The sequence below is a fragment of the Gadus macrocephalus genome, chromosome 6, assembly GCF_031168955.1.
Source record: "Gadus macrocephalus chromosome 6, ASM3116895v1".
Taxonomy (NCBI): Eukaryota; Metazoa; Chordata; class Actinopteri; order Gadiformes; family Gadidae; genus Gadus; species Gadus macrocephalus.
Genome location: NC_082387.1, coordinates 8,594,898 through 8,616,537, shown reverse-complemented (window position 1 = coordinate 8,616,537; position 21,640 = coordinate 8,594,898). Strand labels below are relative to the sequence as shown.

General features: G+C 41.9%; 3 protein-coding genes across 3 annotated transcripts in view; 2 read left to right on the top strand and 1 right to left on the bottom strand.

Moving 5' to 3' along the window:
* The window catches only part of cobl (cordon-bleu WH2 repeat protein), a 62,250-nt gene extending 57,145 nt beyond the window's left edge, over positions 1-5,105 (bottom strand). Inside the window, exons 1-2 of the mRNA XM_060053868.1 lie at positions 4,950-5,105; positions 4,559-4,722 (exon numbers count right to left, since the gene is read on the bottom strand). Coding sequence (XP_059909851.1) covers positions 4,559-4,602 — 44 coding nt within the window. The 5' untranslated portion in view covers positions 4,603-4,722; positions 4,950-5,105. The remainder of the gene's footprint in view (positions 1-4,558; positions 4,723-4,949) is intronic.
* A 1,097-nt stretch (positions 5,106-6,202) lies between these two features.
* On the top strand, positions 6,203-9,317 carry LOC132459379 (C-C chemokine receptor type 1-like). The gene is made up of 3 exons (XM_060053867.1): positions 6,203-6,546; positions 6,906-7,040; positions 7,865-9,317. Exons 1-3 carry the CDS (start codon positions 6,513-6,515, stop codon positions 8,773-8,775), a joined length of 1,080 nt encoding a protein of 359 aa, XP_059909850.1. The 5' UTR covers positions 6,203-6,512; the 3' UTR covers positions 8,776-9,317.
* Positions 9,318-10,026: 709 nt separating this feature from the next.
* LOC132459378 (C-C chemokine receptor type 3-like) lies at positions 10,027-17,078 on the top strand. Its single transcript, XM_060053866.1, has 2 exons — positions 10,027-10,154; positions 14,894-17,078. Exons 1-2 carry the CDS (start codon positions 10,138-10,140, stop codon positions 16,026-16,028), a joined length of 1,152 nt encoding a protein of 383 aa, XP_059909849.1. The 5' UTR covers positions 10,027-10,137; the 3' UTR covers positions 16,029-17,078.
* The last annotated feature ends 4,562 nt before the right edge of the window (positions 17,079-21,640 follow it).

Here is a 21,640-nt window from a genome sequence, read left to right as displayed (position 1 = left end):
AAAAACTAAAAGTGTTCGGGAGAAACCGCTAAGTGTTCCTATAATAAATCGGAAAATCCTAACAGTCAGCTTGTTATCGCCCACAGGCTAACCCCGTAAATATAGCAAGGCCCAGGGAAGTGCTGTGAGGTTTCACACTGAGGGAATCCCATTCCCAACGCATTTAACGACTGGAAATAAACAGACAAGGGTATTTCATTGCATAGCAACGCAGGAAAATTACATTAAAATGTCTTTGGTGATGAATAGCTTTAAAAATAGCCCACTTGCTTGAATCGGCCATTGATATACACACACACAAAACAACACGTACCGGCCTGCAGAAAGACTGACGGAAACACATTACATACACACGTAAACAGACGGAAACAGACTAGGGACATTGAGGACCCAATGATAATCTCTGGGTGTGTTAGCAGACGCATCCCTCAGCGGTGACCACCAGCCTGTTATTTGGCTTCCAGACCATAATAATTTGGGGGATTATACTTTATACATGCCCGGCCTTCGTCCTTGTGTTTTGACAAAATGGCACTCCTGGAGCAGCAACAGAGGCAAGGCCACCACAAGATAAAAGTTTTATATAGTCATATGAAACGGGCAAAGAAAAGTTTCCTCAGGAAAGCCATTGCCACAGCTGCAACTATATAAACTTATTTTACAGGTCTAGCATCGAGACCTTTGTCATTCTCGATCCATGTTGTTGTTTATTTAATAGTAAGATGAACAGAGGAACAGAATAATGAACCTCAGTTGGTTCCTTGAGCGTTGTGTGATCGTTGTGTGATCCTCCAGACGATTCATGATTCAGTCGGATTCCACGTGACGATGATGAAGGCGTTTTCCAGCCTTCGCAGCGCATGTGGAAGAGATTCTAGACACAACATCTCCATGTGACCGTAACCTGGGGTGCTCTGACGTCAAAGTCATCGCCACACAGTCAATAAAGCCGTATTCTTAAAAGGTCTATAAACCCTTTGAAGGCCCATGCGTTTCATGGGGAGACTAATACAGACTTAACCCCAGAATGACTTTGAGTGGAGAGACAACATTGCTTGTAATTATCCAGTGAAGGGTGGTAAAGTGAACGGAACAGTACTGTAACAGGACGGAAGGAAAACACTTTAATCCGAAAATGCATTGAAACACACACACACACCTTTGTTTGCTGTTCTTGCTCACACCAAAAATAATCAGATAAGGGAGACAAAGATTGAGATATATGCATGAACAAACTGGCAATTAAAACACACACACACACACACACACACACACACACACACACACACACACACACACACACACACACACACACACACACACACACACACACACACACACACACACACACACACACACACACACACACTAGAGCCCGACCGATATATCGGCAGGCCGATATTATCGGCCGATATTAGGCATTTTTCAAACTATTCGGTATCGGCATTATAATGGCCGATAAATGAATATTAAAAAAATGTTTGTCCACCAGAGGGCGCTCTAACGCCCCAAACCCGCTGATTCAGGCAGAGTGAATGACGGAGATCGACGGAGATCATCGGTGTTGTTCATAGCTGTGTTCGAAATCATTCCCTATCACGGATATAGTGCACTATATAGGGTGCTCGCCATTTTGCAGTGGTGTTCGAATTCTCAGTGGTTAATTTCATGCACTAAAATTTGAGTGTACATACGATGTTCCCTACTTGTTACTCCGTATACCACAATGCAATGCGGTAATGTTCTTCCGGAGGAGAAGAAGAAGCTGAATAACCGCGAAAACTAAAACATTTAATGATGGAGTCTCCGGCTTTCGTTTAGAGATGTCAACAATTTTGGGAGTTAACATAGAAAATGTAATATTCAAAATTAATTAAAAAAACTTGATCAAGGAAATGTTGCATTCAACATCAATACAAGCTCCAGCTTTCCTCGGGATTGCCCGGTTTGTTTACATGATGTGGGAGCATCTGTCTGCGTCACACAAATACCCGGCGCATTTACTGACGCAAATGACGCTTAGAAATGTTCAGTGTAGTGTCCGAATTCTCGTTTGTTCGTTCCCTATATAGTGCACTATATCATAAACACTAGGCTATATAGGGAATAGTGAGGGAGTGAATAGGGAATAATTTCCAACACAGCTCATGTGTGCAAGTGTGTTCATGGTAAGTTGGCAACTGTCACAAGACATACATTGCTTGAATAACAATTAAAAGAACATCCCCATCAATTCTCTAAAGTCGATAAGCATGACTTAATTCATGACTAACATGTCCAGTTTTGCTGTTGTTACGTGTTAGTTGAGAGTGAAAAGGATTTAAAGGATAACTACAAATAACCAATGTTAGGGAAATCTGTTTGTTTTGTTGCGCGTTTCTGGATTTTTTTTTTTAATATATATCGGCCGATATATCGGCATATCGGATTTTTTAATCACAAAATATTCGTATCGGTATCGGCCTTAAAAATCCTATATCGGTCGGGCTCTAACACACACACACACACACACACACACACACACACACACACACACACACACACACACACACACACACACACACACACACACACACACACACACACACACACACACACACACACACACACACACACATGGAACCCAAGCTAGGTGTTGTGCTAATTGAGGCAGTTGTGTTAACAGGGGACTTTTACGATTGTGTACAGTAACTAATCATATTAAACGCCAAAAAGTACAACATAATACACCTTGCTTCTTCCTTGAAGACCTATCACCATCACAGTTCGGTTTTCCGTTTGGATCAACGAACCAACAAATAGACAGAAATATGTCAATCAGCATTAGGGGCAAACTGAGGGTGCATTTTCTGAGAAATACAAACTAGCTGCTAGTTGTCACAGAACACCAGCATAGAGGCCGAAGCCCAAGCATACTAGGCCATCTCTGCAGAAACGCATCAAACAACAAAGTATGCACACTGTGCCGAACAAAAACACACTTACTGTGCAAGCGTGCGCGTGCGTGCGTTCTTGTGTGCGTGTGTTTCAATGAACGGTGTGTTTCGGCATTTTTATTAAGGAATCCGCCCAAGCGCTAAAGGAACCCTGCGCGTGATGACTGCAGAGAGGGGTCCCCTCGCAACGCGGTTGCCGTGGCGATCTAGGCGGACAGAAATGTCCCACGCTGACCAGATGAAAGGTTGCTTAGACTCTGATTGCCCACTGACACAGTGTGGACACAGCCTACTCAAGCCACTAAGATCTCAGTGGTCTGGAACTAAACAAGTGAAGGGGCTCTGAACTAGGAAGCCCGTTGTAGTGGACCCTAGTGTTGTTGCTATTAGGTGCCCTGATTCGTGAGGTGTCTTGCTCGTTACCCAACAGTGATTCTACAACATTCACATAGAGAGCATTTAGTAGACGCTTTTATCCAAAGCGACTTCGAAAGAAACAATATATCGAGGTTGGTACAGTTAAGGATACCAGTGCCAAGCACTTACAACAACACAACACAGATAGTTAGGATAAGATGCTACACAATGCTAAATATTATTTTTAAGTGCCAGGACGTACAATATCAAAAAAATACATGATTTTACCTTGCCATTTTCTTTAGTGGATCTTTCAGAGTGGAACTAAATAATCAAAACAACAACAACAACAACAACAACAACAACAACAACAACAGGGGCGGGCAGCTGTTATCTGACAAGGCCATGACATATTCACAGCTTTAGGAGACAAGATTTTGTATGACCCCAATGTGCCAGTATATTTAACCACACCTTGTGCGTAGTAGATGATGTCATGGTGAGGTTGGTGAGGTTGACACAATCATAATAATTATGCATCTTTTTACGCATTTATTTTCACAACACACGTGGTCGCGCACACACACACACACACACACACACACACACACACACACACACACACACACACACACACACACACACACACACACACACACACACACACACACACACACACACACACACACACACACACACGCGCACACACACACAGTTCCGAAGTGTGAATAACACCCTACACTGGCTGGTTTACCTTACATGTGTAGAACTTCTACATTGCAAAATCCCACTGATTTCAAAGTGTTATGTTGCAGCATAGGCTACTTACTAAGTCATTCTTAGTGAACTAATCAGTATGCTTTTGGCCTACTTTGAACTTGAACCAGCAAGGTTCAAACTCAGCCACCCAGCCAGTGCATTGATTGGGCTCAGCTTCTAGTGAAAAGTGGATTCAATACTGCCTGCTGTGGTTTCAAAACGTCCGACTGGGGTCCGCAGCGTCCCGCCAGTGAAGCGGGGCGGGCGTCCCTGCTCGAACCCTCTCTATTCAAACCTGAATGGCCTGCAAACGCTTTTCAAAAGTGTGAAGCCCGGGTGTGTGTCGGGTGTGTGTCAGCTGTGTTTACGCGCGGATTTGTGCTCGGACCAATTCATCAGAGTCCTGCATTCCACTTTTAATATGCGCAATGATGTTGAATGGCACCATGACTAACTTAATAATTAAATATTTACCCTCGATAACGTGCGGGTTTGCTTGGACCTACCCCGAGGGCGGCTTGGAGGTGCTTTTGGTGTCCCTGTAGTCCATGTTTTGAGAATGACACTTTGATGCGCTGCACAGTTTGTTATCCAGCTTCAGATGATGATCCACCAGTCGGTGATCTGTTCGTCATGGACTTCCACAATCCACGTGGACAGCCATCACCACCTGCGAAACGATGCACGTCATAAAGAATCACTGTCAGAGATATGAGATAGGTCCGTCTGTCTGTATGACACACGATTAAAAAATGTGTCGCTCCACAACTCCACAACACACAGCGCGTCTTGATAACCACCGTTGACGTGAAGAAAAAATAACAAATTCAAAGTTAAGATGTTAGAGTCATTTTAGACGGACTGCAATTTAACAAGCGAGCGAAAGTGTGAACTTACAGAGGTACAACGAAATTGTATCGAGTCATTCCGAGAGGTGTCAACGATACAACAGGGAATAATCCCGGGCTCCTCTCTCCTCAAACGACTATGGTTGTCCCTAACCTCGTTCCCACTTCCCAGGCGGGCTCGTCTCAGGACGGAACGCCTGGTGGATGGGGGTGACCCAATTAAGCGTTATTGACCAAAGAGAGGGCGGGACTTTCATTTAACATGGATACGTTACGTTCATGGTTTAGTGGCGAGGGGCGGGAAATAGGGAGGTATGCTACTTCCGATAGAACGGTATCTGTCTCCGACTCTCCGTTGTATGTTTCTGCCGTCGATTTCTTTTCGCTTGAACTACATATTCATTCTCCCAGTCACGTTGTTTTTATTATTTGAATGTTTTTACTTAACTTGCTCAGTCAGGTGACTGTTAACTGGCGTACAAAGCGAGTTAACAGGAAAAGGAAGTAAGAGACCGGAAATTGCGTTGTGGTAGATCGGGACACCGCTATAATTTGGGATCCTACCTCAACCTAGGTTGTCCGAGCAGCTCGAGCCCGCCTTCATCAGCAACTCCAACGTCAATCAAACCATTGAGAATTCACTGTGCACCAGCTGGCAAAATGGATAATTTAACGTAATGAAAGAAAATTAATGCTACCAACAATGTGTTCAACGTAGTAAGCTGCACATGAATTGGTGTTTTGATTAACGTTTGCGATACAGGATACAGGAGGAAATCCCAAACTAAAAGTCCAAGATAGAACCGAAAGTGATCAAATATGAATCCAAAATGAGTATTACATTACACTGTATTTGTAAAGTGATACTGTTCATACCGTGTTAAATTTAGAACCGAATAGTAATAGGAATTCAAACACTTCTCCCAGAATGCTTTGTGATAATTGATTCCATCGTTCCACCACGAGGGGTCACTAAATGACCGATGTAACCCAATGCCCGCATACATATCGGTGCATACAAACACATGCACACACGCACACACAAACAAGTGTACACAGGAAGGTAGGCATAGGGCACAAGGTCAAATCTTAGTTTCAAATCTTTGAAACTCAAATCTTTTGAGTTTATTATCTCTAAGATCTAAGGAAGTTCTCACGGCATGGCATTCTGAAACCTCAACAGATGGCACCTAAAATAATATGCAAATATGTTTGTGTTTTCCTGTTTTAAGGTCAGGCAGATGTGCTGTGTGTTCTGACCACAGTGCTGTGTGTGTTGCCCCCTAAATAGACTATTCAAATAATATATGCAGTGTTGGGCGCACACACACACACACACACACACACACACACACACACACACACACACACACACACACACACACACACACACACACACACACACACACACACACACACACAAACACACACAAACACACACTAAAACATAAGCTGAGTGTAGATTTCTCTATTCTCCAGCAGTCATCCACCGGTAGTAAGAAGGACTCACACAGGGCTCTATTGAGCATATGCACACTTGATTGATTTATTGATTGATTGATTGATTGATTGATTGATAGATAGATTGAATGATTGATTGATTTACAACACAATGTCTGACGCAGATTTCATCAACACCAGTCTGGGTGAGTCGATTTATTTGTGATTTTAGAGTCAAAGACATGATTTAAAATGCGTTTGTCAATGCGTGCAACTACATGTATTAAGCTATTGACATGGTCACTCTCTTCAAGTGATTGTTGATATCACATAACAGCAGACAGAACCGGCCATAATCAGAGTATGTTTCCATGGACAGCAGACTAACCAGCTAACAGACAATATCTTGTTTAGGAAAAAGACACATCTGACGAGTGTGTTTTCTCACTTTTGCAATTCAATTATGAACAAACGAATCAATTTTCACCTGTGTTCCAGTCCTAAGTAAATTACCTAATTTACATAGCCTACTAAAATGTAAAAGTAAATTGTATTCTCTCTGCAGGTGACTACGACTATGCAAACTACTATAACGAAGGGGACTGGACTGTGTGTAAAAACAGCACCCCGGAGTTTTGGAGCTATGGCCCGGTATTTCTCCCCATCCTCTACAGTCTGGTCTTCATCCTTGGCTTGATAGGTCAGAGTCCAACTTATATTGTGTATTTGTGTGTGTGTGTATTTGTGTGTTTGTGTGTGTGTTTGTGTGCGTGTATGGGGGGGGGGGTGGGGGGGTGGGGGGGGGGGTTGTGCTCATATTCATCACACGTCTCCAGTTATGTTAAACATTCTAAACACCTAAAACTTGCCATTTTACCTTCCATGCATTCAACTGCTCTCATCTGCTAATTTGATTATTTTTTTGCAGTCCAAAAAAGGGGTCACCAGTATTTGTGTGGATGGTCTGATGTCTTGGAGTAGGGCTTAAAGGTTATTAAGTATAGTGGAGGAGAAATAGTCAATTGAGTGATTGTGTCCATGGTTAAGTGTATCGTATCATAGCACAAAGTCTTCGATAACCACAAAACTAAACATCAAGGATTAAAAGGTCAGATGCGGTTTAGAGCTATGAGTGTCATTTCCCACAGCTATTGGTGAGCACGTGAAATGCTCATCAATAGCGAGAATATGGTAATATTGGTGTTGAGTTGACTGCACCTGCCTCTGTGTGTGCCAATATTGATTTTAGACAGAAGCCTGATTGGTTCAGGGAATTGCAGTCCATCACAGGTAAGCTGACGCTACACCGCAGGGATGGAGAAACGTCTGGGATTTTGAAGCAGGGAGGGAGGGGATGTTGTTTGATTGTTGAGTGTCAAAATTGTTCTCTCCTCCGCGGCTTCCTGCTCCCTCTCTCTTTACAACCCTTGAATCATACCAAAAGCACCGTTAAGTGCCATTAGTCTTAATAAGTGCAGGATGTTACTCAAAGCAGAAGCACTGATAGTTTGTTGTGCTTTCAAGGTAACGGCCTTGTGGTGGCCGTCTTTGCCAAGCACAGCAGCCAGATCAACATGACAGACATCTGCCTCCTCAACCTGGCCATATCCGACCTCTTCTTCGTCCTGTCCATGCCCTTCTACTCCCACAACGCCTTCTCCAGAAACTGGATCTTCGGCGCGTTCATGTGCCATCTCATCTCCAGCCTCTACCTGGTGGGATTCTACGGGGGCGTATTCTGTGTGATCGTCATGACGTTGGATCGCTACGTGGTCATCATGCACGCCCACACCCTGGCCCGCCATCGTCGCACCAGGCTGGGCGTGGCTGTGACCGCGTTGGTGTGGGTGCTGAGTTTCTTCATCTCCCTGCCGAGCATGGCCAGCCTGCAGCTGCAGGAGGATCAAAGGTGTTCTGTGTGGCTGTGTGAAATCTTCTCCGAGAGGAACACCAAGAGGGACTATGTCATCCTGTCGAACAATGTCTTCGGACTGTTGATTCCACTGCTGGTTATGGCGGTTTGCTATTCCCGAGTCTTGCCGTCTCTCATGGCCATGAGGAGCACTAAGCGGTACCGCGCGGTCAAGCTAGTCATCATAATCGTTGTGGTCTTTTTCCTTTTCTGGACCCCCTATAACATTGCGCTGTTTCTGAGTTACTACAGAGACCAAAATGAAAACTTTGGTGCCAATTCTGAGTTCGACCTGCCATTGTTCATCCAGATCACGGAGGCCATTGCTTTCACACATTGCTCTCTGAACCCCATCATTTATGCTTTCGTGGGACAGAAGTTTGCACGTCGGGCCGTAGGGCTTCTGCACACGTGGATGCCGTGCGTGTTCCGGCGCGTTCCCAGAGATCCCGTGTGCTCATCCAGGAGATGCTCTGTTGGGACCATGTCCTCAGAGGCTACCTCCACTTTCCTTACTCCCTGACACCGGCTTTATAAGCAATAAAAAACATGGTTATTATGCACTGCTAGTTCCAAACTGACAGCAAGGCATTGGTTGTTTGCTAATGTCGCAGATGGTTTGTGCTTTTTAATCATTAGCCTATAGCACAGGCAAATGTCATTTCATTTATTCCTTCAAATATGATGACTTGTTTTGGTTGCAGATGTGTTCTGTAGAATGTTTAGTGTTGCTCGGTGTTCACATTATATTAGTCTAGAAACAGTGCCTCTCATACAAGGTGCTATTTAAAAAATTCCGCAATTTGTTATGTCTCAACAAGGATGAACCAAACTGGTCGTCTGGGACATAGCCAGGGCCATATACCTTATCAAGGGTGAGAGTGCTTCTGTTCTCTTGTTCTTCACATTTTCTTTATTATGATACTCGCCCCAACCCTTTGGTTCGGGGAGAAGAGGGATCGACAGCCAAGGAAGACGTCTCGAAAACCGCTCCAGAATATTCAACCTAAATCTGTATCTCGCTGTATTACATCCTGGAATAAAGCAACCCTCTATTCCAACCTGTCAAGCTGTCTTGTTTTCCACTTCAAGAATTATTACTACGACAAAAAATACACAACGCATTAGAATACGAACAGTTTAGAAATAAGCTGAAATCTACCAGTTCAATAGCTTTTTGTAATACCTGTTGGATAAAGAATGTAACTAATATAAATAAAGTTTTCACGTTATAAATTCTAATCGGAATTGATTGAAAATGAATACATTATTTTATTCTTTATCTTTGCATACCGGTATTTGTTTATATCCATTTTATATATGTGCGGATGGAAGCATATTCAATGTGTTTCAGTGTCATGGCAATCATGGAAATAATATGTTAGATATGCAAATAATGTGTTAGATCTGCAGTGATGGGCTTGTGTCACACTTCCACATTGTGCTTTGAACTCAGTAGTCGATTATATTTTGACTTGCAGAATGCAAAATAGACCACAGACACCTAGTTTGCAGAGTTAGGTAGCCCCCCCCAGCCCCCTCTATACCATTGTGGTTCACACTGCATGAGTTGCATCCTGTATTTACAACCTCCTTATAGAAGATACATATTAAATTATATTTTCATTTATTTTTCAAACAAAAGTGAATGTTTTTTTAGTTTTTTTTATTGTTCATCTGATTATTTTATGCCCTCTGTTCAGAGAGCAGAAACATTTTCAGGAAGAGAAATTTCTTCATAATAGGAAGTCCTATATGAGGCCTGTTTGTCAGGTTCATATCTCCCTGCCGTAATCTATGTTGGCAGCAACACACACACACACACAACTTTGACTTGCAGCTTCATTCTGAGCTCCCCCAGGACACTGGATATTCTCCTTTCAACATGATGACTATGACCAGGTAACATTAACTTGTAATTCATCTTTTAGTTAAATCAGGGGTCAGCAACCTTTTCAACATGCAGTGCCAGTTTGACATTTTCTCATTAATGAGTGTGCCTTAAGCAACAATATATTTAAAATTGAGCTGAACTATGACACAGCGACCAAAAACATTTCCAGAAGACCTGGAATTGTACTATTTCCATATAGTCCACAATCATGCATCAACATTTAAATGTTTTTTTGGTTGTTATATTTGCAACATGGGCTTACAAATTATAATTGCATATGTCCCATCTTAAAACACAATTTTCAGAAACTCACTCAAAAACATATTTGCACTGTGAGAAATGTATAAAAACGAGAATATAGGAGAATGTTGGAACCATAGGTGTTTTTGGCAGCCTGTTTTCATTTTAGTTTTAGTCTAGTCTTTGTGTCAAGCTGTCATTTTAGTTTATTTTAGTTTTAGTCACGTTCATACTCTTTTCAGTCTAGTCAAGTTTCAGTTGACCAAAAGTCTGAGCATTTTAGACTTATTTTAGTCAGATTTATCCATCACTATTTTAGTCTAGTTTTAGTCAAATACAATTATATTTTAGTCTCTTTTTAATAATGCAATTCTTTTTAACTCAGTCAACATAGTATAAGTACCTAGTAGTATAGCCAAAACCAACATTTTAATTTAGCCAAACCCATTTCACAATTCAAACGAGGTAATCTTATTATTATATTATTGTTATCTTATAGACTCAAGAATACAGCCATTCCAGACACGGAAGAAGCGTTGAATTTACATCATATTTAGTTTCCCAACCAAACAAGTTAAAAGTACACACACACATATTTAAATAAAATAGCATGACATGACAATGCCAGAAAAAAAAAAGTATACATACATAGGTTTAACATAAAGAGAAGCAAGGTGCTTAGTGCAAGGTGCTTAGTGCACTTTGCTTAGAAGCAAAGTGCAAATAAAATGTGTGTGTCTCTGACTTTTATTGCTTGTAAACTGAAATTAGATAATTCATAACAATTATTAACAGATATAAGAACACTACAAATGGTTTTGAACTTAGGGAGATGTAACGGGCAACTACTGTGGGTGTAACATAAGACCTTATTTATGATCGTCATTGATATCATTGATGATAAAACAGCAACTACATAAACTGTAACCTCCTGAACAAAAAGAAAAACTGTCCAGCACTCATAGCTCTATGGCTGTTAACACTGTGTGTTGGACTCTGAACTCACCTGAATATAAAAGGTTGAGGTTATGAAAGGTTGCTTATCAAAATAGTTGGTGTGTGTGTGGTTTCAGCTAAACAAGGGTCCACAAAGCATGCTGCTGTAGGAAGTGATGAGAAGTTGTCAGCTGTTGTGTCAAGAAACACACTAAAGCGCCTATCCATGCTGGACAGCATCTTCTGAGCCAGAGCTGCATCTTTGTAGCTTCTCCCATGTGCAAGCGAGAACTCCGAGGTGGTTTTTGAGATCCAGGAGTGCTGGCAGAACAAGGGAAAGTGATTGAGTGTCACTTTCAAGGGACTAAGTTTGCTCCGCAAATGGCAGAAGAAGGTCTCTCACATCCCGATATTCTGCCACTCACTGGGCTGCAGGCTGTCCCAGCCCATGGACTCAGCCACAGATGTGAGGTGCTCCTTGACTTTAAGACGGCGCAAAATCATAGCAAAGCAACTTGACCACCTGGTGGGACAGTCTTTTAACAGAACAAGAGCACACTTCTGCAGCAGCCGCTCTGTGGCGACAGATGACTTCCTAAACTTGTTCACCAAGTGCCTCACTTTCTCCAAAAGCCTTCGGATCAGGGGTTCCTTCTGGATCATGTTCACTACAAGCTGTACGGTGTGAACCACGCATGGGGTCCTCTCTATGGCTCCGTAGCAGGGCCGGCCCAAGCCTTTCGGGGGCCCTAAGCAGAATTTGATATTGGGGCCCCCCCTCCCACCTAGCGGAGTCATTTGCGCTCGACGATTATTGACAAAAATGTCACACTACAATGATTTGACAATGAATTAATTGACATTATCAATTGTATTAATACTGAATTACGTAGATGTGATTTCCTGTATTTTTTATATGGCCAGCCATACCTTTATCTTGCTCTTTTTTCTCATCTTCTGTCCTTTTCTTTTTCCGTTTTTGGGCACCAGAGAGATACGTCATTTTAGATGACATGCTTATATATGTCCCTTCCAACTTAACCTTGAGTATTATGCAGTGTCTGTCTATGACCGCGAATTATCTGTCAGCAGATTGAGCACGCAGTTGATATACATGACTCGAACGCTGGCAGATATATTGATCGTAAAATCTGAATTTTCTTGTATAGATGTATTCTTTATTTCATTCAATCAGGTCACTTGTTTAAGTTATTTAATATTATTATTATTTTTAATTATAATTTTTTTTTTCCGATAGGGGGCAGGAGGCCCCAAGCGCCCGCTTGTATCGCTTATGCCTCGGGCCGGCCCTGCTCCGTAGTTATATCTATATAGAAATATATAAAAAATAAAATGTTATTTTTAGCCCTTATATTATTGAACCATATCAAATAATTCTAGTCGTTAACTTTCTATGAACTTATTTAGTTTGTATGTATATGAAATTAAATCATGACTCGTTTCATGAATGGTTGATGATTCCAACTTAGATGGTTCCAACTTGGAACCATCCACATCAATATCTTTAAGACATGTACAGCTTTGCAAAACCATGTGAAGGCGATTACAGGCCACTTGCAACAATATTTTAAATATTTTCTTCTCTATTACTCACAACATAGGTTTAAAAACTATTAATTGATCCCATTTCAGAACACTGCTTTCTGTAACTAATTTAAACATATTTGCACTGGGAGGAAATGCCCAAAACAGAATAAAGTGCAAAAAATATGTGTGCCAATGATTATGCTGCCCCGTGCCAGTGCTGGCACGCGTGCCTAGGGTTGCCGACCCCTGAGTTAAATGATAACTGATAGCCAAAGTTCCTTTCCCCCAATTCTTCTCAACCATGGCTGAGACAGGGAACCAATCACAGAACAGGGAGGGACGGCAAGACGATGACGACGTCTATTCGACACAACCATCGTCTTCTTCCTCATCGAATTTCTGTCTCTCTACATACGTCATCTGGTATAATTGATACGATTGGCTATGAGCTACATACAGACTCATATGATAGACATTCGTAGCGCCCAATATACGGCTCAGGGCAATCGTAAACCACGCCTCAAATACCACAAAAATGAATGTGTGGTACCCAGACCTCTTCTCAATGTAGATTGAGATGAGGTCTGGCGTTAGCCAGGCTAGAGATAACCCCCACTAGGAGTCTTTACTTGTTGCGGAAGTACCAGAGACGTCAGACGCAGTCTTTTTGATTCATAATGTCATCCAAGGTGCACATAGCTTTGGGCCGTGATATTAGATATAATCAGACCCTCCAGGAATTCGCAATGTGGCGATTTGCAACTTCAACGCAACATCAACCAATCACCGCGAATTCAGGGCGGTGTCGCAATTTTAAGCAACCACCGCAACTTTCCCGCAAATTTGACCAAAATTTGGCGTTGTTTTGAACTGACGTTGACAAACTACCTTCCGTCTTACTTCCGTGTTTACTACGTTCAAGCGATTCAAGCATTCATGCAGCATGTGCACGTCCAACGTTTCACACTTGCCGACCAAAATAACTGCGAAAGATCGCGAAAAGCAGTATCCTGGTATTCTACATGAAAGCGGGGGAAAATTATTTTGCACTGCATGCAACATTGTGGTGGAACATAAGCATAAATCTTCCGTTGATAAGCATTTTGCCGCCGCAAATCAAACTACAGAACTGCAGAACTGCAGGCAGGACGTCAGACGACGAGGCAGATCACTATAACACAGGCTGTTGCATCCAAGTCAATTATCAGCGTGGAAAGAATCAAGAATCAATTATTCATAGGACCATTTCTCAGTGTTTTTGTTCTTTTAATTAATGTTTTTTTCACTAATAACTTAATATTTAACATCAGGAAAATCGTAACTTTCGCAACTTCTGTCGCAACTTTCACTTCCGTTCGCACTGTAATTGCAACAAAAACCTAAAAAACACCGCAACTTTCATTGCAACTTTTTGGATAAGCTCACGCAACATCGGGCATTTCAACAAGTTCAACAATCTCAAAAAAGATTGTTGAACCGCGAAATCCAGGGGGGACTGTATAGTATCATATAAATACCTCTATATTATATTATATTATTATTATTATTATTATTATATTATATAGAAATAGAGCTCCAGGAGTCTGCAACGGCAACAATCACTTTTTCTCCATGCTGTGGTTCACTCTGACAGCTCATTGGTAAATGGCCAGCAGCTCATTTGCATTAAAGCTACAGGCACCAGAAACAGCTCATTCTGAAGGGACTGAAACAGAGGGGAATAGCGGTAGGCAAGATCTTTTTTCCTAAAAGCTATTTCCAGCAAACAGCTCCAAAAACATATTTTCTGGAACTCATTTACTATGTTTACTTGTTGGGAAACCACCATAATATGACTCCTTTAAATTCTGTTCAGAGCCTGGTCCAAAGTCGTTTTCATGTTCTGATAGACAGCTGAAAAGCCACCTCCTTATTCACATTTAAACACTTAAAGACAACAAAAATGACGGTTGACGCTCAGGTCTCAATAAGAAAGTTCACAGCATGATTTAGAGTGTGTCTAACTCCTTTTTGTCTCCCTCAGGAATTATGATTCCTTCGTCGGGAATACAACAGAATTAATCCCCATTGACGGACTGAACTTGACTACTGAATATGTCGGTACAGTTGAATCCACCACTGATTACTTTGACTACAACGACTATTCCGGAGAAATAGGAACGTGCGACTACGGGGGGCCCGCAACCTTCTATCTACCGGTTCTGTACTCTCTCCTGTTCATCCTGGGCATCTCAGGAAACGTCCTGGTGGTGTGGGTGATCGTGGCTGGCATGCGGCTCCGCAGCATGACCGACGTCTGCCTTCTCAACCTGGCCCTCGCCGACCTTCTGCTACTCAGTTCCCTTCCCTTCCTGGCCCACCAAGCCAGAGTCCACTGGAGCTTTGGGGACGCCATGTGCAAGGTGGTGTTGGGAACCTACCATGTCGGTTTCTACGCTGGCATCTTTTTCATCATCCTCATGAGCGTCGACAGATACCTGGCGATAGTGCATGCCATTTTTGCCAGAAAGATGCGCACAAGGTCCTTTGGAGTATTGGCGGCCGTGGTGACATGGGTGGCTGGGCTCCTGGCCTCGTTCCCGGAGGTGGGCTTTCTACGAGTACAGCAGTATAACAACACCATGTTCTGTGCCCCTTCATATGGAAATACCTCCAAAGACGATGGCAGCAACTGGTGGAGGGTGTTTGGCCTGTTAAAAATGAACATCCTGGGTTTGGTGATTCCGTTTGTCTTCATGACCTTCTGCTACAGCCAGATCGTGCGGACGCTCCTGTCCTGTCAGACGTCCAAGAGGCAGGCCATTCGTTTGATCGCGTTGGTGGTGTGTGTGTTCTTCTGCTGCTGGCTGCCCTACAATGTCACGTGCTTCTTTTATGCCTTAGAACTGATTGGCATCTACAGTTCGTGTAATAGAAGCCGTCACATACGGATGGTGTTGCAGGTGACGGAGGTGATCGCATACTGCCACAGCTGCATCAACCCCATGCTCTATGTGTTTGTCGGGGAGAGGTTCAGGAGGCAGCTGCTCAAGCTGATAAGCAGGTCCCCCTGCATGCTTTGGCCGGTGGTCAGGAGATGCATCCTGTCTCAGGACAGGCTCAGGAGCTCCATGTATTCACAGAGTACCAGCCTTAATGAGCGGTCCACAGTTGTGTGAACGCGTGAGTACACTTGTGCTAGTGGTGTATTCCTTGGCAGTTTAAGCCTAAATACGTCATCCTCTCATGACGGAAATGTAGTTATAGTAATTTGGAATATCCCTGCTTCTGAAATGCGAGAACATCTCCGCCTAGCGCTCGTCCGCTGGTCCACAAAATCTTAGCTATACTCTGAATGGAGGGGGGTGGGGAAGTGGGATATAATATTCAAATGTGCCCCCTTCCGACGTATGAGGGGGCGCCGAAACTGACTTGCCCGTTTGGTAACTGTAGGAGGGATACTTTCAGAAATGCATATCTCACTCAAAAAATCATGTACAGACTTTTTTCAAATTTTGTATGCTTGTGGGAGCACCAGAGACCCAAACAAAACACCCCAAATCTCAGGAAAAGTGTTGTTTTCATAATATGTCCCCTTTAAGATAATAATTTAACACGTTAATGCCAATGCTTGTACTTGACCCGGTAAGGGAATCAAACCAACACACAATTGTCTGGGATGGAGCATTTGCTGCTCAGGGGCTTCATGTATTCAGAGAACTAGCCATAATGAGCCAATAGTTGTGTGTTGTCCAACAGTTGCCAATGCCAAGTACTATGCTCAAAACAAAAGGGGATGGAGCATTTGCTGTTAGGGCTCCATCCCTTTGCAGCGGTCTACCTGAGGAGATCAGGGGAGCAGAGTTCTCTGTTTAATCAGACTTTTAACATTATGCTATTCACATTTGCTTTTCTGTTTTATTTATTTAAGTTTTATTGTATATTTATCATTTACTCTTTTTTCGTATTTGAATAATCCAGTTTTGTAAAATCAATTCCGATTTTGTAAAAATATTTTTGTAAAATGACGACAATCCAATTGTTACTTTTCTTTGTTCCTGTCTTGATATACGAAATAAACAAATAAAGTTGTTTGTATTCTACTTTGGACTTAGACTAATAAGAGAGAGTTTGACGTACATCAAATATCATATCTAGACTATCAACACAGAAGCCATTATCCTTGCCAAAGCAGAAAGAGTTACCTTGATGGTGTAATGGGCGTGAGGTTGGACCCACAGTCTGAACTGGACTCCCGCCTATGGCGACACATTAGTGCCATAATTCACTAACGTGATAAAAGATGCATTCGGGCGTATTATATTATTCCACACGTGTAGATATTAACTGCGAGCGCGCAAATGATCTCTGCGCGCGCAAAACAGCCTCTCGCGCGCGCAAATTACCACAGCGCGCGCAAAACAGCCTCTCAGGCGCGCAAATTACCTCAGCTCGCGCAAAACCTCTCGCGAAAGATGTTTTTACGCTCTCGCTCAAATTTAATTTTGGCACTATGGGGGAGGGAACCATGGCAGGGTGGGCTTTCCTATGATTGGCCGTTTCTGAAGCGCGATATTTGATTGACAGCCCTCCGACAGAGGTTTTGCGCGCGCTGAGGTAATTTGCGCGTGCGAGAGGCTGTTTTGCGCGCGCTGAGGTAATTTGCGCGCGCGAGAGGCTGTTTTGCTCGCGCAGAGATCATTTGCGCGCTCGCAGTTAATATCTACGCGTGTGGAATTATATAATACGCCCGAATGCATCTTTTATCACATTAGTGAATTATGGCACTAATGTGTCGCCATACCCGCCGAGCTCCCCCTGCCAGAGCTGCCGGACTCGGCGGCAGAGCTGCCGGACTCCTGACAGTCAAAGTCTGAAGAAAAAAAACTTTCCTGGGGGCGGAACCATTTAGCTCTAAACCTATTGGTTGCTCTCGGCTGACGTACATTCCAATCACATGTGCCGTTCACCGGGCTGTGCGTTATTGGAATGTGATTGGAATGTACGTCAGCATTTTTCAGTTCCTCAAAATTGCTTCCCTTTTCCATTTAAAATAGTCAACTTGCTTTTTGTTTCCTTTTTTCAATAATTTCCAGGGCTTATAGCTAATTTAATTCATGAGGGACCTCAAATCTTCTATGACTTTAATCTTCGATAGAAACGAAAGACATCTAGCCAATGTCTTCTTAAACAGTTGAATTGTTGTGTTTTGAAAATTGTGCGGAAAGCCAAAAGGTTATAAAAAACGATTTGCTATGTTTTGCTTCATAATTTTTTATCAACTCATTTTCATAGTAGTGCCCATTCTAAGCGGTCAGTCTAGTAGGATGCACAACGGCCAATATCTTATCTTGTGTTGATAAAAATGATTATCTCCTTCCAACTGATGCAATAGAGATACAGAGTATGTAATCCCAAAGCCACCCCTCCACTCAACACATTTCCTTTTCATGTTGTAATTTCTTCAGTGGGTTCATGCTAGCTTTGGTAAAATATTTTTTTGATGAACAGTTAGGTAATTTCAAATGCAAAGTTTCAAATACAGCTCAACAAGTAACACCTTACACACAGGGTGTTTTATGCGCAACTTGGAAATATGGCTTGCTAGCGGGTGTGATACAAGTTATTTAAGTGTGTTTGTGTTCGCGTGCGTGTGTGTGTGTATAAGTTATGTAATTTGACAGTTAATCATTCTTTTTAGACTTTGTGGAACTTTACTAATGCAGAAGGCATGGTGGAGGCTCTTTTAACTGTTAACAAGTCATGGCCTTGAGGATGCTTTTAATAATTTGTTTGGATTTTGCTCGGGTGAAGCTCCAGTCATGTTGGGGATAACCGTGATGGCGTCATATGTTCTGTTACGCTAATCGGCCGAAGGAGCTTGTCTGTTAAGGCAAGTTCCCGCTGTCTGATTTACGACGAGACTTCTCGCGATGCCGGTAGCTATGCAAACAATTGAGCAACAATCTGCATCAATTGAAAGAAGCAATATTCCCTGCGTTCCAATACCCATGCTAACATACTATTAAGTAAGTCAGATAAATATTTAGTATGAATGTTGGTTTAAGGTACGTTACCTGCGAATGCCGGGATGGATACCCAAGATTGAGGAACACACCATTATGGTGTGTTCCTCAATCCTCGGACGCCAGACTTCCGAGTCGAAAGTCGAAGATCTCCCAGCTTTCTTGCGGCATTTCTCGGAGGCACGCCCCCTTTTTGTCTTCATCTTTCGGAAATCTGAGAGTAGACCGAGAGCAGTGATGAGGCTCTCAACAAAATGGCTACGCCCGTGAAAAGATTTATTTTCTTTGTATTTGTACCACGTTGGTCATTTTATTGTTGATTTTGAATGCTGTTACACACTTGATTACATTGCTACTTTATTCCGGTCACCAATTTATGCATTGCACGGTCTTGATGTGCGTGCAATACAATGTAAAGTTGTGCAGGTTGATTTCGAGCTGGTTTGCTAAAGAGGCTAATGTAGCTAACAATAAACAACGACTAGCCAATTTCATGACACAATCACAAAGTCGACCGGGAACGCTGTAAATGCTCCGAGAGCGGAAATGACGTCAAAAGTGCAACGCGGAGCAAAAGAGCAAAAGTTTATTTTATTAGAAGGCACCAAATTAGACCAGGAAAAAACTAGAAGGCATCTCCATGTGTACTGTACTTTACCTCACTCAGTATTTTTTATGTTGACTAATCATTTTAGGATATTTTCCTTTTAGTCTAGGTGCTGAGTTTTGTATGGCTTCATTTAGCGGAGAATATCTGAACTGTTATAGACTAATATGACCCCAGTGAACAATATGGCATGTGTGACAAAATCTCTATCCGGGACGAAAGTCCTGAAAATGAACAGGTGACACTAGTATCACACCAGGTGGTGGATGGGACTTTTTTTTTCCTTTATAGATATTCTCATACCTTTTTACCAGATGAATCTTCATATTAAGATAAATACTTTTTGTATTACACTTTGTCTAAAAAATGTAAAAAAAATATGCAAATGAGGCAATATCACGTTCAATATGCGTAGCCTACATATAAATCCTAGAGGTCCTGGATACGATTTGTATGCACTTCATTTAGCGAAGATTATCTCAACTGTTATAGACTAATATGACCCCAGTGAACAACGTGGGATGTGTGAAAAAATCTCTATCCGGGACGAAAGTCCTGAAATTGACCACAATAGGTGACACTAGTATCACACAAGGGAATGGGACTTTTTTTTCCTTTATAGATATCTTCATACATTTCTACCAGATTAATCTTCATACTAACAGAAATACTTTTTGTATTACACACATTAGGCAATATCTCATTAAATATGTGTACATATAAACTCTTGAAGCTATAGATTTTCTAAGGTGCTCACAATGTTTACAATGACCATGTAGTGTAAGAATGCTCGTGTGGCAAGTGTGCACACAAGAATGGCTGTCCCTGTCGGGTAGCTGATATCCGTTGTTGCAAATGCAAGGGAGGCGATAGTTGTAAAAATCCTATCACTGAATGAGCTCTCAGCATCATCCCCATACCTAGACTCTGTTGTGAAAGTTTTACCTTGCAACTCAGGGAATAAACCTGCTGTTTTGTATTTTTCGGTTTAAGTTAACGTTCCAATGATAATAAAGTCCCTTGTTTGCATACAATTGTGTTTATAATTGTCCATTCTATACAGCACAAAACAGGACATCCCCCCCACACACAACATCAACACTGTACATCTATAAAAACACAATTGAAAATATCAAACCAGAATTCTTACACTACATGGTCATTGATAACATTGTGATCACCTCAGAAAATCTATAGCTTCAAGAGTATATATGTACACATATTTAATGAGATATTGCCTAATTTGCATATTTTATTTTATTTTTTAGACAAAGTGTAATACAAAAAGTATTTCTGTTAGTATGAAGATTAATCTGGTAGAAATGTATGAAGATATCTATAAAGGGAAAAAAAGTCCCATTCCCTTGTGTGATACTAGTGTCACCTATTGTGGTTAATTTCAGGACTTTCGCCCCGGATAGAGATTTTTTCACACATCCCACGTTGTTCACTGGGGTCATATTAGTCTATAACAGTTGAGATAATCTTCGCTAAATGAAGTGCATACAAATCGTATCCAGGACCTCTAGGATTTATATGTAGGCTACGCATATTGAACGAGATATTGCCTCATTTGCATATTTATTTACATTTTTTAGACAAAGTGTAATACAAAAAGTATTTCTCTTAATATGAAGATTCATCTGGTAAAAAAGCATGAGAATATCTATAAAGGAAAAAAAAAGTCCCATCCACCACGTAGTGTGATACTAGTGTCACCTGTTGTGGTCATTTTCAGGACTTTCGTCCCGGATAGAGATTTTGTCACACATCCCATGTTGTTCACTGGGGTCATATTAGTCTATAACAGTTGAGATATTCTCCGCTAAATGAAGCGCATAGAAAACTTTCTCAGAACCTAGACTATTTGTCAGATTCCTCGTTTTTGATTGCATTAGCTTTTAATGCTCCCGGAAGATCTGCTGCGTCATGTTATGTTTTCTCGTAGTTTGACCCGTTTTTCTTGTACTTGGCAGGCTAAAACAGGTTCAAAGATCGGATTCCCCCTTATTCTGCAGATTATGATATGGACATGATATAGTCTGTGGAGTGTGTTTGTTTTGTATTTATATCGCTAGTTGTAATAAAATACAAATGTTTCAAAAGGAAGTATTTCACATACCTGCGCAGCCACCCCCAATTCCGCCTTAGAAGGGGG

Bases quoted from the DNA above. Each gene is read 5' to 3' on its own strand.
- LOC132459379 (XM_060053867.1), top strand. From the start codon at position 6,513: ATGTCTGACGCAGATTTCATCAACACCAGTCTGG. The intron at 6,547-6,905 runs GTGAGTCGATTT...TTCTCTCTGCAG, and splicing joins TTTCATCAACACCAGTCTGG to GTGACTACGACTATGCAAAC. The intron at 7,041-7,864 runs GTCAGAGTCCAA...TGTGCTTTCAAG, and splicing joins CTTCATCCTTGGCTTGATAG to GTAACGGCCTTGTGGTGGCC.